General features: G+C 34.5%; 1 protein-coding gene across 3 annotated transcripts; it reads left to right on the top strand.

The window, feature by feature from the left end:
* The first annotated feature begins 51 nt into the window (after positions 1 to 51).
* LOC103500915 (probable UDP-N-acetylglucosamine--peptide N-acetylglucosaminyltransferase SPINDLY) lies at positions 52 to 13,752 on the top strand. Of its 3 annotated transcripts, none has more exons than XM_008464374.3 (18): positions 52 to 687; positions 937 to 1,502; positions 3,092 to 3,253; positions 3,358 to 3,533; positions 3,677 to 3,752; positions 4,275 to 4,403; positions 4,578 to 4,697; positions 4,809 to 4,877; positions 4,973 to 5,054; positions 6,071 to 6,165; positions 7,154 to 7,218; positions 7,773 to 7,971; positions 8,628 to 8,822; positions 9,776 to 9,870; positions 10,029 to 10,164; positions 10,301 to 10,518; positions 11,360 to 11,487; positions 12,612 to 12,984. In XM_008464374.3, the coding sequence occupies exons 2-18, from the start codon at positions 1,092 to 1,094 to the stop codon at positions 12,692 to 12,694; spliced, it is 2,439 nt and encodes an 812-aa protein (XP_008462596.1). In that variant the 5' UTR covers positions 52 to 687; positions 937 to 1,091; the 3' UTR covers positions 12,695 to 12,984. The 3 variants fall into 3 exon arrangements, with proteins under 3 accessions (XP_008462596.1, XP_008462595.1, XP_008462594.1); XM_008464373.3 differs by having other exon boundaries at positions 54 to 687; positions 942 to 1,502; positions 12,918 to 13,752; XM_008464372.3 differs by having other exon boundaries at positions 54 to 687; positions 12,918 to 13,752.
* Positions 13,753 to 15,226: the final 1,474 nt, after the last annotated feature.

The raw sequence follows: 15,226 nt of genomic DNA, 5'->3' as shown, positions 1-15,226 counted from the left end.
ATATTTATTAAAAGAAAATATATGAATTTCTTACATTGTGGAAAACGAAATAATATGAAAACTAAATTAGGAAGAGAGAGAGAGAGAGAGAGAGAGGAAAATGATCGTGAATTTACAAAACATAGATAAAGGAAGTGGAGATTAGCGTGAATTGCAAAATTATCGGGGAAGGAGGAGGAGAAAGAAAGAAAGAACACAACCGAAAGCCATATCATATCTGATTCCCTAATTTCTCTAATCTGTTGGTTTGGATGTTATTAAGAATTAAGAAGAAGATTCTAAATTTTTTCAATTAACCGACGGATTTTTGGGGGCTATATCGAATCATCATTTGCCTTTTCGGAGAGAGAGAGAGTAGCAGAGCAGCAGAGCAGCAGGAGCAGGACCTCGCTACTTCTCGGCCTTGCTCCTTTTCTTCGCCATTTTCATTGCAAACCCAGCTCTCTCTCTCTCTTTATCTCTCTCTCTCTCTCTCTCTTCCTGTTACTTGGGTTGCCTTTTTCCTTCCTCTTCTCCATACCCACTTCTCCATTTTGTTGATTCTATTAGTGGGCTTGACGAAGAGGAGGGGGATTTTAAGCAGCTTCCGCTATTAGTGGATTAGTTTGTCGGTTCTTGTTCTTTGCCGTCAATGTTTAACTGGGTTTCATGATATTGAACTCGCAGGTGGAGGATTGAACATTTCGTGTAAGTTCCAACTTTTCTTTTTGACTCTTTGGTATTGGTTATGTATTATTGATCGACCCATTTTTTTGTTTTAAATTTTCTATGTTGCCTTGCTCTTCGTTTGATTAGTTAGTTGGGTTTAAGGTTTTCGGGGGTTTTATTCCTCTGTGTAGTGAATTTTGTTTCTGGGTATTGGGGGTTGTGTAGGATATTGTTGTTTTTATGATTGCACTCAAATAATAGGGTTTTCGGGTGTGTTTTCTGTGATAGGTTAGGGTCAAGAAGCTTCGGACTTGGTGGAGTGGGTTCTATCTTAGAGCCATAATAGGGTCTGTTTGCTAAGTTAGTTTTGGAGGCTTCAACGATGGAGTTTGTTACCAATGGTGATTGTTGATATTGTAATCTGAGTTTTCTGTTTGGCATAAATGGAGTGGACTGAAAAAGACGTCAGCAGTGGAAAGGAGGTGGTCCCTGTGAGAGAAAATGGTTTCTTGCAGGGATCACAGTCTTCCTCCAAATCGAGTTCATCTCTGGTGAGTATTGATTCAGATGAGAAGAAGGTTGAAGGAAAGGATGGTCTCTTCTTTGCCAACATTCTTCGGTCAAGAAACAAATTTTCAGATGCTCTTGTCCTATACGAGAAAGTATTAGAGCAAGATGGTGATAACTTGGAAGCTCATATTGGCAAAGGAATATGCCTTCAAATGCAAAACATGATCAAGCCTGCGTTTGAAAGTTTTGCAGAAGCCATCAGGTTGGATCCACAGAATGCTTGCGCCTTTACACATTGTGGTATTCTATATAAGGAGGAAGGTCGTCTCGTGGAGGCTGCTGAGGTATGCTTTGAAACTTAACATCTTTAAGATACATAACTTAACTCCCCATGTTAGAGCTATAAAGTGAAGTTCATTTGAAACCTATTAACGTGGCACCTGATTTCCCTTAAGTCCATTATTACTTGCTAATCTGTAATTGAAGTGTCAATTCCTTCATTCCTGACTTTATATTCAGAAAAATACCACATTTACACGTGTACTTTGGAAATGCTTTTGTAGTAATTGATTTTTCATGGAAACATCTGAAGTCTGAATGGCTTATTGGAGTGTTCTTTTAGAGATTAGAGAAGGCTACTTGCTGTTGACATGTTTATTTTTTGGTTTGATACTGTTACATGGTGCTTTATTGCACATTGATTCATTACAATGTTTGGTCACTTTATTTCCTTTGACTTCTCTCAATGTCTTTTTAATTAGCCTGGAAAAGTGACTGGTAGAGATTTGAAAATTTCCAGGAGGTGGTCTAATTGATTTTAGCCTATTAGAAAATCTTCCGTATTGATTGCTTCATTCTTCATTTAAATTTATTTGGCTTCATTCCTCATCTTTTGCCTCTTATTAGTAATAGAAATAAAGTAAAAACTCCTAACACCGAAAGTTGAATTACAAGAAACTTTCCTATTAACCATCATGGGTTAGCCTAATGGGGAAAATGAGACATAGTCTCAATAAATGACTAAGAGGTCAATTGTTCAATCCATGATGGCCACATACCTAGGAATTAATTTCCTACGAGCATATCAAAAAGAAAAAAAAAAAGAAAGTCTTATTTGAAATCGACAAAGAAAGACTAATTAAAAAATGTGTTTATATTTACACCAATACATAGCATGAAAGAGAAACAATTCCATAAATTAACCTACGGTACAAAAAGAATCCACGAATATTCTTACGTTCCTCTTGTCTTGCCTCAAAGAAACCTAAGGAAGGCCTTGTTTAGCAAGCCACAAGATCTTCTTCGCACCTTGGAAGGGATGCCCTACAAAAACGGAGGCAAGAATGCAAGAATATCATAAATGTTGTTAAGTAATGTCAAGAAGCATCCAAAAACATCAAAGACCATCCAACTCGCTGGATAGGCTTATTAGAAAGTTGCCTTTGTTGGTTGGACCATGTTCTTTGGACAAAATTTTGAAAATGTTACTCAAAGAAGGAGAAAGATGTTGTTAAGCAAGGCCAAGAATGCATAATATACCAAGAAGGATAAAGATGGAAATGAGGCTCATGCCTTTGAAGTAGATTCATTGTATTAATGGAAGTTGAATGAAGACGAAGATCCCATAGAAAGGTTTCTATCTTTTTGGGATAAACATCTATTCTAATCATCCACATAAAGGTTACTCGAAGTACTATCAGAGGCATCCACAAAATCTCCCGTGAGGGATTTTTGCTGACTAAGGTCTTGCTTTCTTGAGTATAGAATCTTTCTTGATTTTCTTTAATTATTACTTTTTGAATTGTTTTTTACTTCATAAAATCATTATGATTTGTTGCACTATTCTTTGTGGCATCACTAGCATGACAAAGATGATCGGTTAAAATCATATGTTAACTTTGTTGCAAATTCTTGATTAACTTGTTTTGGACAGTCGTATCAAAAGGCTTTGAGAGTAGACCCTTCTTACAGACCAGCTGCTGAATGCCTAGCAGTTGTTTTGACTGACCTTGGGACCAGCTTAAAGCTTAGTGGTAATAGTCAAGATGGAATTCAGAAGTACTATGAAGCCCTCAAGATAGATCCACACTATGCTGTAATCTTTGACCTGATCCTATTCTTCCTTCTGGGCATCTACCTTTTAAATTGTACCCTGCATAAAGTTATGTTCTTATACTTTTACTTTCTATGCAACTGCAGCCTGCATATTATAATCTTGGGGTTGTCTATTCTGAGATGATGCAATATGACACAGCCCTTAGTTGCTATGAGAAAGCTGCATTTGAGAGACCCATGTATGCTGAAGCATATTGCAACATGGGCGTAATATATAAAAACCGTGGAGACTTAGAGTCAGCTATTGCCTGTTATGAGAGGTAGTCCTACCCTTTCAGTTGTCTGATGCTGTCCTTGATTTCCCTCTGCTATTTCTTTGTTTAATTTTTTCTAAGATCTCAGGTATTTGTGTTTGTTTAATGCTGATTGTACATCTTTCTGATTCATTGCTCTTGGGTGTCAGGTGCCTAGCCGTTTCACCAAATTTTGAGATTGCAAAGAACAACATGGCAATTGCCTTAACAGATTTAGGAACAAAGGTTGTCTTCATTGCTTTATTATGGAGTAAATGTTCTTATCCTTTCTATTCTTGTAGCTACTCTGCACTTTTGTTCGATTGGAGAAGTTTACTGCAAGTTTGTAACTCCTTTGGCTTGAGATTCTCTCCCTTATGTAAAATTCATACATTAATGAAATTTGTTTCTTATCCAAAAAAAGAGAGTGAGAGGCATGATATTATCACGATGTAATCCAACGGCTTGTGATTTGGCTGCCAATCTAAAAATAAAATAAAAATCCGCAGACAAAGTTGATGAACTTGAATAGGTTCTGTCGTACGATAAGTTCTTTTTTGTCCTATTAAAATTATCATCTAGCTTTAAATTTGCTAGTACCAAGGAAAATCAATTAATATTTATATGTTCTTTCCCCTCTTCTTTCTCTATATTAGGAGTTAGAAGAAGCTCTAGAGCTACCAGTTTTATTTATTTTTAAAATGTAATTTATATTTCCCCTGAGATTTTGTTGAGGGTTTCATATTATGAATCTAATTTTATTTTCAGGTTAAACTGGAAGGAGATATAAACCAGGGTGTAGCATATTATAAGAGAGCTCTGTATTACAATTGGCATTATGCTGATGCTATGTACAATCTTGGGGTTGCATATGGTGAAATGCTTAAGTTTGACATGGTTAGTTCTTGTGGAGGACAAGTTCCTTTTGATTCCCTGCCTAGTGTTTCTTTTGAATGCAGATATGCATGCCCTTTCCAACCATATCTCTCTCTCCCTTCCACACAATCCCCTGTTTTTTAATTATTTGTTAATTGAAAATTTTGTGAACTTTTAATCTCTTTGGCTCTGCAGGCTATTGTCTTCTATGAGCTAGCTTTCCATTTCAATCCTCATTGTGCGGAGGCATGTAATAATTTAGGGGTTATATATAAGGATCAGGACAACCTGGACAAAGCTGTAGAATGTTATCAAGTACGGTTATGTGTTTCCCTAGTTATCCTCTTGATTTTTTCCTTCTCTTATATGAATTTTTATAATGTTGACATTGTGGATTTTCTATCATTTCTATGTCTTTCTTTTCAGCTTGCGTTATCAATAAAGCCCAACTTTTCTCAGTCATTGAACAATCTTGGTGTTGTCTACACGGTCCAGGTGCTTTTTCTAACTCTTGAGTCTTGACTGATAGTAGCATATTAGTTGAACTTTTACTTGGGATGCTAAATTCATAAAATTGCAATTATAATCAGGGGAAAATGGATGCTGCAGCAAGCATGATTGAAAAAGCTATCCTTGCCAATCCAACTTATGCAGAAGCTTACAATAACTTAGGTCCCTTCTGAACTTTTTCTCTGTTATGTACAATTTAATCCTTGAATGCACACATGCAAAATGTGCAGCTCTGTGATGTTAATGTGCCGGAACTTTCCATCCTCATTTATCTTGATTAGGCCTTGTAAATTGCTTTATGTGGATTGTGATTTTTTATTATCATTAATTAAGGTTTGTAATTCACCATGCACATGTTTATGAATTGTATATTTTATATAGCATCGGTGGTTTTTCTTTTCCAGATAGTTACTGGAAAGTATCCCAAGCTTGAAAATCTTAATAATGCTCAAGGATTTAATAAAGCTCTTAATTTTGTATAACATTTCTTATTATACATAATGTGATTGAGGAAGAAACGTGTTCTAGTCGAATTTTTAGCTGCCTCAACACTTTTTTTGCTGCATACCGCATCTTATTGTTTAGTTTCAGATCGGGCTCTTTTTAATTAATTCACCTAGAAAAATGATATTCATTTGGTTCGAGCAAATCAAGGCAAAGCTTGGATGAAACTGGAAAAATTAGTATAGAATGTTAAGGAAATGGTTGTAGTAGTTGAATTTTTGAACAAGAAGCAAAACTTTCATCGAAATAATGAAAAGGTCGTACTAATTGAGTTACAAAAAAGAAAAAGAAAACGCAGCTGGATAATTTTTCTTCTTGTGGCCATTGATTTACAGTCTAGATTTAGATTATCTAGTTTATTTATTTGTTTGTTGAAGAATTAGTATTATTTATTTCTTTTCTAAAGATGCACTAATCCTGAGATAAAACATTATCCATTCACTTTTTTCTTCTGCTCTGTACTGTTTCTCTGTGTCTAATTCTATCCTTGTCTTTCTTTATTCTCTAAAACATTTTCAAGTTAAATTATTTATGAACAAGAATAGTAGAGTTCTTTCTCTCTCTTTGTGGTATGCATGCTCCATTATATCTTGTTTGTAAACCCCCTCCCCCACAAATATATATATATATATAGATCTATACAGAAAAATAACCATTTGATTACTCGGGTACAGGTGTTTTGCATAGGGATGCTGGGAATATTACCATGGCAGTTGATGCATATGAGCGTTGCCTTAAAATAGACCCCGACTCCCGGAATGCTGGCCAGGTAGTTCTTTATTCATTTTGATGTTCCAATTGGGTATCTAGTGAGTCTTATGTCCTTTTTCTTTTAAAAAGCCTTGTAGGGTTGGCTTGTGCCTTTTACATCTTTCAAAGTTTTTCTTGTGTTTAGGTTACAGTCTACGACTCTACATAGATGACAAAGTTTGGTGTTCGGAGTCTTTGTGTTTTTCATGCAGTTCTTGCTATATTCATCTCATTACTTCCACTGCATTTCTTCCCTTTTCCATCACAATTATCTCCCAACCTAGATCTGGGAGAGTGATTGCGTTTTTTTTGTTATTTTTTCTTTCGTAAGAAATAGAAAACCTCTCATTCCAAAAGATTGAGGAGAACAGGCCAACGGGACCAGATATTCCTTCCATACAAACTTACAAAAAAGAAAAAACCTTTTAATCTATGTTAATGAGGAAGGTTGAGTAATTACAAAAATTCTGATGGTTACTCCAATTTGAGGCTTTGAATTATACAAGAATCCAAAATCGTAAGTTGATGTGGTAAGAGAAGTGAATGTCGTTCCTTGTTCACAATGTTATGTCAAATGCTATACTTGACTAGTATTTTAGTAGAAACAGATTTTCATTAGGAATAAACCCAAGTGCCTGAAATTGGAGTTTCAAAAAAGTTATCTATTTGGAAAAATGTAAGGTTATACTGTCATCAGGAAATGTCGATATGCATTTATGCCTATTCATACCCATTAAAAGGGCACTGTTTAAGAAGGTTTTGCAAATTCTGGGGAAAAGTTTGCTTCTCATTCTAGAAGGGCTAATTTATCCTCAAGCAAAACTGGGTTGGAAGACTGCATTGATTAGGTGTTTGGAGTACACCACTTATTTTATATTTCCATTTGTTGCAAAGGACATATTGAATTATGATCATTAGTCCTTGAATAAAAATTTTGTTCTGATTTCTAATTCTGTACTACTTCCTTAAACAACGATCTCTTACCTGTTCATTTCTTGTTCTCACAGAACCGATTGCTTGCTATGAACTACATTGATGAAGGGCATGAAGATAAACTTTATGAGGCTCACAGGTTTCAGATGGTTCCTTTACCCTAACCTCTACACTAACCAATCTTGCGCGCATGCATAACTTGGTTTTGAAACTGTTTTGATTTTATTTTCTTTTATTTTTTGCTGTTTCATAATTTTCTTAATATTCCTATAAAACAAATCAAAGCTTGTTTGACTGAATCAAAATGTAAGTTCATGAGAGCTTATGTCCAAAGTAGACAATATCATACCATCGTAGAAGGTGTTTCTTCTTATTAAAAAGAAAGTTAACGTTCTTTTTTTCTTTATAATATTCTTATTGATCTTTTTTTAAACAAAGAAAAAAAATTAATTGGAATCACTTGTCATTGATATCAATTACGGTGATATTAATAAAAAAGAAGAATTTTATCTGTTAATAATTACAAAAATACCTTGATTTAGTGATGAAGGAATACAAAAAATGATAGAACAAAAGTTGACGAAGGAATACAAAAGAAGAATTGTCACTTACATGTTGATGTCAATTGTTTTCTTTAGCTTTGATGTTAACTTGAGGTTTGATTGTTAACTAAGCTTGTTGGTAATTATATAGGGATTGGGGCAGGCGATTTATGAGGCTGTATCCACAGTATACATCATGGGATAACCCTAAAGATCCAGAGCGTCCACTTGTCATTGGCTATGTGTCTCCCGATTATTTTACTCATTCAGTGTCGTATTTCGTTGAAGCCCCTTTAGTTCATCATGATTATGCAAATTACAAAGTTGTTATCTATTCAGCTGTTGTGAAGGTATACAGTTACAATGTTGTGAGTTTTTGTTATAATGCTTGATTATATATATATATATTTCTTGTCACTTTGCATCATATATATTTTTTTATCAAAGCATTTCTCCTTACTAGGTTATTGGTGCTAATAGAGTTAACAGATCAGTTTTGTATTTTTGGAAGTTATTTGCTTTTCTGTTTAATTGTTATAAGTTTTGTGGTTTCCTTTACCTCTATAAATTAGCCCTGTACTCATTCATTAGTTGATGTGAAGAATACTTTGGCAATTTGCAGAAGATTATAACAACTGGTACTAAAAGTAATTTTTCTTTACATTCCAACTACTATCAAGCTGAATCAGAAATATTACGAAGCTTAGAAGTTCACAAATTCTTCCAATTTCTTCTCTTGTAAACATAGCCATGATTGCCAACCTCTAATGTTTGTACATTCAAAGTTCTCATTAACGTGACTTGAAATTTAATAAGCCTCCTAGACCTGTCGCTTATGATTACATTAATTCTTCAATCTACATATTGGTAATAACTCTGCCGAGTATCATTAATGTTACCTGTCTTTTCATTCTTGTTTCCTGGAAGTTTATACAAGAGAACGGTCCATTACCTGCTATTTTCACTGCTCCAGTTACAATACCGATTCCTTCATCTAATTTTACAGGCAGATGCAAAAACTATTAGGTTTCGAGACAAAGTCTTAAAACATGGTGGGGTTTGGAGGGATATATATGGAATTGATGAAAAGAAGGTTGCAAGCATGGTCAGGGAAGACAAAGTTGATATCTTGGTGGAGCTTACTGGCCATACAGCTAATAACAAGTTAGGGATGATGGCATGTAGACCTGCCCCTGTGCAGGTATGCTGAAAGATATATTTCTTGTTCTCTAATCTTTCTTTGGTGGACAATTTCTTCATTAGCTTGCATTAATGTTGGGTTTGGAACAGCTAACAGTTACATTCTGGTGTCCTGCTGTTTAAAATTGTTGTCTATATATTGTCGAATGTAATTTTGTCATTGGCATTGTGCCCCAGTGTCTACCATTGTCTAACAGATGGTGCGTGCACTGAGGTTAACAAATTTCCTTTACAGATGCTTTTGGCATTTGTCCTTGTCTTGGTGTCATGTTCATATTTTATACTGTCCTGGTCCTGTAGCAACCTAGTGCTCACATTTATTATTGAATGATTGACAAGTGTTCATGCTTAAAGATTAGGATCCAAATTGATCTGCTGGAGGCTCGTAAGAAGCTTAAAGAAAACTATTTAGGTTTTATTTTAGTGGAGAAGGGCACCAGGCGTAAACTATGTCTTCAAGGTTTTCTTTTGGTTATAATGATTTGGGCGGCTATGGAGATGCTTGAAATCTTGTGAACCAGCGTTTCTATAATTGGTTTTATATGATGCTAGAAGAGTTGTGGGAAGCTTGGACAAATCTTTTAGTCTTTGAACTGACTACCCTTTTTTACTTTTTTTTATTTTTCTCTTGGGCTCCCTTTTGGCAAAAAATTGAATGACACTACCATTTGGTTTTTTGTGTTTTTTGTTTTTTGATACAAAACCTGGGAATGTATTAAAGAACCTCATGATAACCTAATGATAAAGGGAAGGAGAAGAGACCTCCCGCCCATAAAACCTAAATTGGTTTCTTTTTCCAAAAGAAAAAAAATGCATGGATGGATATTTATACCTCAAGTCTCCGCTTTTATTATTGCATATTTCTTACCTAGTCTTAAAATTTTCCAGTTTCTAGTTGTTCATATGTTCTAATATTTAGTTAACTTTTGATGCACGGTGCTGGGTTTCATTTAGGTAACCTGGATTGGCTACCCAAACACTACTGGCTTGCCCACTATTGATTACCGGATTACAGATGCACTGACAGATCCTCCCAATACAAAACAGAAGTAGGTCACTTGCATCTACTAATTTAAGGACAAAACATGTGGAGTTGTTTTGTTTTACATCAATTATGTGTGTTATCATCTTGTTTGACATCAATTATGTGTTTTATCATGTTGTTTGACATCAATTATATGTGTTATCATGCCCTTATTTATCACAGGCATGTTGAGGAGTTAGTTAGGTTGCCAGAATGCTTCCTTTGCTATACACCTTCTCCTGAGGCTGGTTCTGTGTCCAGTGCTCCAGCCCTTTCTAATGGCTTCATCACATTTGGTAGCTTCAATAATCTTGCAAAGGTAAAGATTAACGGTAATTGTGCATACAAGCACGAAACCCCCCCTTTGATCATTTCTTTGAAGAGAGCTGCAACCATACAATTTCCGAACAGTTGTTAATCTGTGTTCTAATGATTTGGCCATTGCCTCTCATTAGATAACGCCTAAAGTTTTACAAGTTTGGGCAAGGATTCTATGCGCCATACCAAATTCTAGACTTGTGGTGAAGTGTAAGCCTTTCTGTTGTGATAGTGTGAGGCAAAGATTTCTTTCAACCTTGGAGCAGCTTGGTTTAGAATCGCAACGGGTTGATCTTCTTCCTCTTATTCTTCTGAACCATGACCATATGCAGGCCTACTCCTTAATGGATATAAGGTAAGATTTGAGATGATCTAACGTGGTTTGATTTTTCTCCCTTTTTGGTTAAGTTATATTGTTGAGTTGAGTATGAAGCATGAAATAGGACGTGATACAACATGATTATGACAATACATTTATTTTTTTTTTAAAAAAATCATAATATGGACACCTTGGGGAAATGTAGATTAGATTCTTTTGGTTTCATTTATATTTTTGCTGGTTCATTTGATGAGATGATATGATATTAAAAACAAAAATTAAACATAAAATGTAGGTGTTAAAAAGCATAATCAGAAGGAACTAGTAATTTTTTGGATATTTCGTTCAATCAATGAAATAATTTTACATTTACTGCTGCTAGACTTTTCTCTCTCTCCGAGGAATTAATTGGGCTTTCAATTAACTCAATAAAGACAGGTATCTGAAATCCTTTTTCCAAAGACTGAACTTTACGAGGATGGCTGCATGGAATAGCAATCTTCGTGCAAACTCTGTTCCTTTAATGCGTTCTTAAACATTTGTAACTCTCTTCTTGCTCAATTAAAGCGGGTGATTTCTTTTCAAATACATCAGTCAGTAATCTCATTTAGAAACTGTTGGGCTAAAGAAAAATGCAGTCTTTGACAATTTATATGAATGTTTGGACTATTTCCTTGGAAGAATTTATATTAAATACCCTCGAGTTTAATTAGTAATAATTGTATTTGACGTCTGTTTCTGTACGAAGAATTGACAAGAGAGAGGAGGTGATCAATGCTCGTGGTTGTTGTTGCATCTAGGATCTCAGATTTAACGATACAGTTTTTTCCTTGTCTTCTATGAGTTCTTTAAAAATTCTTATTTGTACTTCGTGCAGTTTGGATACCTTTCCATATGCTGGAACCACAACTACGTGTGAATCGTTGTATATGGGAGTTCCATGTGTAACAATGGCTGGATCCGTTCATGCTCACAATGTTGGTGTTAGTCTTCTCAGCAAAGTTGGTAGGCCTTTTATTTTTTGTTGCTCTGTTATTTAAATTTGTATCCTTTCATTTTTGTTTGCAAGATCTAACAAATTGAACAGAGAGAGAATCTTAAATGCAGTGGAACTCGCTTGTTGCTCTTTGTAAAATTAAGTTATAGTTCCAAAATAGAGAGTAGGAAGAAGCAGACAAAATGAATTGAATCCTGAAAACCCTTCCATTCTTTACCTTTATCTTGCAAAATTCTGAGATCTCTCTCCCGATTTCCCAAAATGTGGCACACAGTGCAGACACCTAAACTGCTCCGATCTTAGGATTAAAGGGGGCCCAATAAAGGAGTAGTTCCAAATAGAAACATCTCTTTTTTCGAAACACTAGTCAAAGTTCTTTTATGTATACTCCATAACCTCTTAGAATATTGGGAAGAAAGGTAAAGATTATTTCAATCTTCAGTATCCTTGTTATGCCGGAATGTCAACAAAATGGGTTCTTTCCTTCAAATTCTGTCTACTGTATTCAGCCCCACTCTGAAAGGTTCATAGAAGTCGTTTGCTTCCCGTATATAAAATTCAGCCCCACTCTTCAAAGAATAACTTAAGTTGACATGAATTTTATATACGAGACTAACTCAATTTTATGAATGAAATTACTAAAAAGGAGTTGGAGGAGTTATAAGAAACTTCCCCCACTTTTCACATGGATTTTTTTAGATAAGAAAATTCGAGGAATGAAATATCCAGATTGTTACAAAATGAGCCCATAATAGGATAACAAAAAGAAAAAAGAAAGAAAGAAAACCGTAGGCATAAGGCTAAAGAGTTATTTCTTTTAACGTGGATGTTAAAGAGTAATTACAGAAACCTCTCTTGTTCTTAGTATAATACTCTTGTACTTTGAGCTAAAGACTCTTTTATTAATAATAATTTAAGAGCCTTGTCTCCATTAAAAAAAAAGAGTAATTACAGAAACCTTAGGCATAAGGTTCCATGGTCGGTCTTCTCCCCTGTAATTTAGAGATCCTTCTATTCCCTTCCAATCGGGTTTGCCAAATTACCGCATAAAAAATGTATATCCACATATTCTTCTTTTTCTCTCTGAACCTCTGACTTGAAAATTTTTTATTACTGGTTGGGCGCTCACTAGGTGATGGTAGAAGGAAAAGGCTGAAGATAATGCTCCAAAGATGGGTAGGAAAAAGGCGCAAAACAGAAAGAGACGATAGATAGCCTCCCAGTCCCATTGTTTTGGACTTAAGTAGAAGTTGGAATTTTTCTTTTAAACATTGTAATTAGTGCTAAAAACTGAGGGACCGTAACATTAAATCGCAACTACGTAGATAGATTCAGAACATCTTGTTGCTTTCTCAAGTCTATATGGTCAATCCTAATCTGAATAATTGCAATCTGACGCCATAAATTAATATTTGACATTTTGCATGTTTCTAACCAGGTCTAGGACACCTTGTTGCTAAAAATGAGGAAGAATATGTAAAGTTGGCATTGCAGCTAGCATCTGATGTAACTGCACTTTCTAATTTAAGAATGAGTCTTCGGAATCTTATGTCCAAGTCTCCCGTTTGTGATGGGCCAAATTTCATCCTTGGTTTGGAGTCCACATATCGTAAAATGTGGCATAGGTACTGTAAAGGAGATGTGCCATCATTGAGGCGCATGGAAAGTGTACAAGAGCGAGAACTTATAGAAGAGACGATTACAACAACGGAATCAAACATTACTGCCTTGAAGGAGAGCCCGGCATCTACCCAATCCAATGGACACTGTCCTGTTTCCTCCGACGTCCTCGATCATTCCCCTTGTGGAGAAAATGGCGATCCATTGCCTCCAACCAAAAAACCAGGAAAGCTCAATTGAAACATGAATTAGCAATTGTGGAGTTCTTTTACAAACTCTACAGGAGGAGGCAAACCAGTGTTTGTTTTAGGTAATGGTAACATTGGTCAAGAATTCCAGCATCACTGAGGTTCCAAATGGTCAATATCTTCAACTTTTGCCTGGAGAAAAATAGAGATTTGGTAACTTACTGCTAGAATTTCTGCTAGAAATAGTTGTACTGCATTTTTTCGCCCACCGAATCATAGAAAATTAGGTGTCATTTGTATATCGTAGAGGTTTTTCTTTTCTTTAGCAATGGTTGCTGTGAAAATGTCTAATGGCTTGTCAGAGGAAGTGTCTGGTTGGGAACATTATAGAGTGTCTTATTAACCCTTCCTTGTGCTGTTATTGGAGATGCATTTTCCATGGAAGAAAGAAAATTAATGAGTTAATTAGGTGTAAGATCTTTCAGAATTGTAGATATGATTGGCTTTGGTGGGTTGGAACAGTGGTTTTATGGGAATGTTTGCATATGAAGTGATTGTTTGCAGCAATTGATGGCTTGTGAGTCACTGACTATGGAACATTCCTATCTTGGTTAAGTGGAATTAAACGGCATCTATCAATTAAAGATTTTTCTTCACTGATTACCAAAATTAACTGACTAGTATAAGTTGGTTTAATTTTGAGCTTAGACGTTCAAATGTGTTCAAGACTACATAAAAAATCCATCCTTGCGCGTGTTTTACAATAGGAAAAACAAAGTCTATTTTTAAAGGTTAAATTAGGAAAAGTACTCTTGGTACTTTTAGAAGTCGTAATACTATTTACTAACTTTAATTGAGACATAAAATGATGTGATAGTTCCTTTGAACGGAAGCTTAATTCGTGTCTTTTGAGGTTGTTGCTTCCGTTTAATGTTTTGGATTTTTATTTAAAATTTTAGAAGAATTTTAAGTTTGAAATATTTACGAAAGTTCAGGTTCGACAAAGTTTATTTTTTTTATTTGATCAAAATTTTTTAGTTCATCTTTTTCTTTAATTAAAATTTTAATTCAGTCATCATAGACCTTCCTCATTTATCAAAATGGGTCAAAGAAACTATTGATTTTTTTAATTCAGTCATTCTTGTTTGCTCATGTTTTCACACATTTCTCGAAAGAAACTTTTAAATTCTTGGTCAAATTTTTTTAAAAGGATAGGTTTGCAATTGATTTCAAATGAATAATATTTGGTTGCATCATGTTACAAAAATACTTTATGCAGTCTACTTTACAAGTTAGCCCTTTGACAACTGTTTCTTTTTTTCGAAAAAATATATATTTTAAAGGCACATTTGATTTTAATTTAAAAATAAAAAGCTTGTGTTTGGTAATATTCATTATTCTAGATAGTGTGAAAAAAACAATTTAATATGGCAAATTATTATTATTATTATTATTAGTTATTTTGTTATTGTTATTAGAGGAAAGGAAAACTGTGGAGAGAGATTGGAGGATGAATAAAAAAGAAATAAATAACTTCCAACAAGATAAAAGAAATGAAATCCTATGCTGAAAAGGAAAATATGACAATTTTGTAGAATTAATGTTTGTACGACAGGTTAAATTAGTGGTTTATTGATGTTTAAATATGTTTATGTTAATTTTTGTTACTGTTGGTTTGTAAAATTAACTCTTAATTAAAAATTTGACAAGAGATACTCAACTTTGAGAAAAAGAAATAGTAAGTTTTAGTGTGTAATGTGTACATGTAATTTGTTTTTTAAAATTGAGCTACGTTGAAGGTTAGTTTTTTAAAATTGTTTTCAAGTATAACAAGATCGTGTGTACGAATTTTTTCTATTAATGATATATTGGAGTAAGCTATTATTTGTATTACGATAGCCCCTATTGGTAGTCTATTTTACGATAGATTGTTATATTT

The sequence above is a fragment of the Cucumis melo genome, chromosome 8 (genome assembly GCF_025177605.1).
Source record: "Cucumis melo cultivar AY chromosome 8, USDA_Cmelo_AY_1.0, whole genome shotgun sequence".
Lineage (NCBI taxonomy): Eukaryota > Viridiplantae > Streptophyta > Magnoliopsida > Cucurbitales > Cucurbitaceae > Cucumis > Cucumis melo.
Note: the sequence above shows the minus strand (reverse complement) of the source record. Positions and strands in the feature narration are given on the sequence as shown.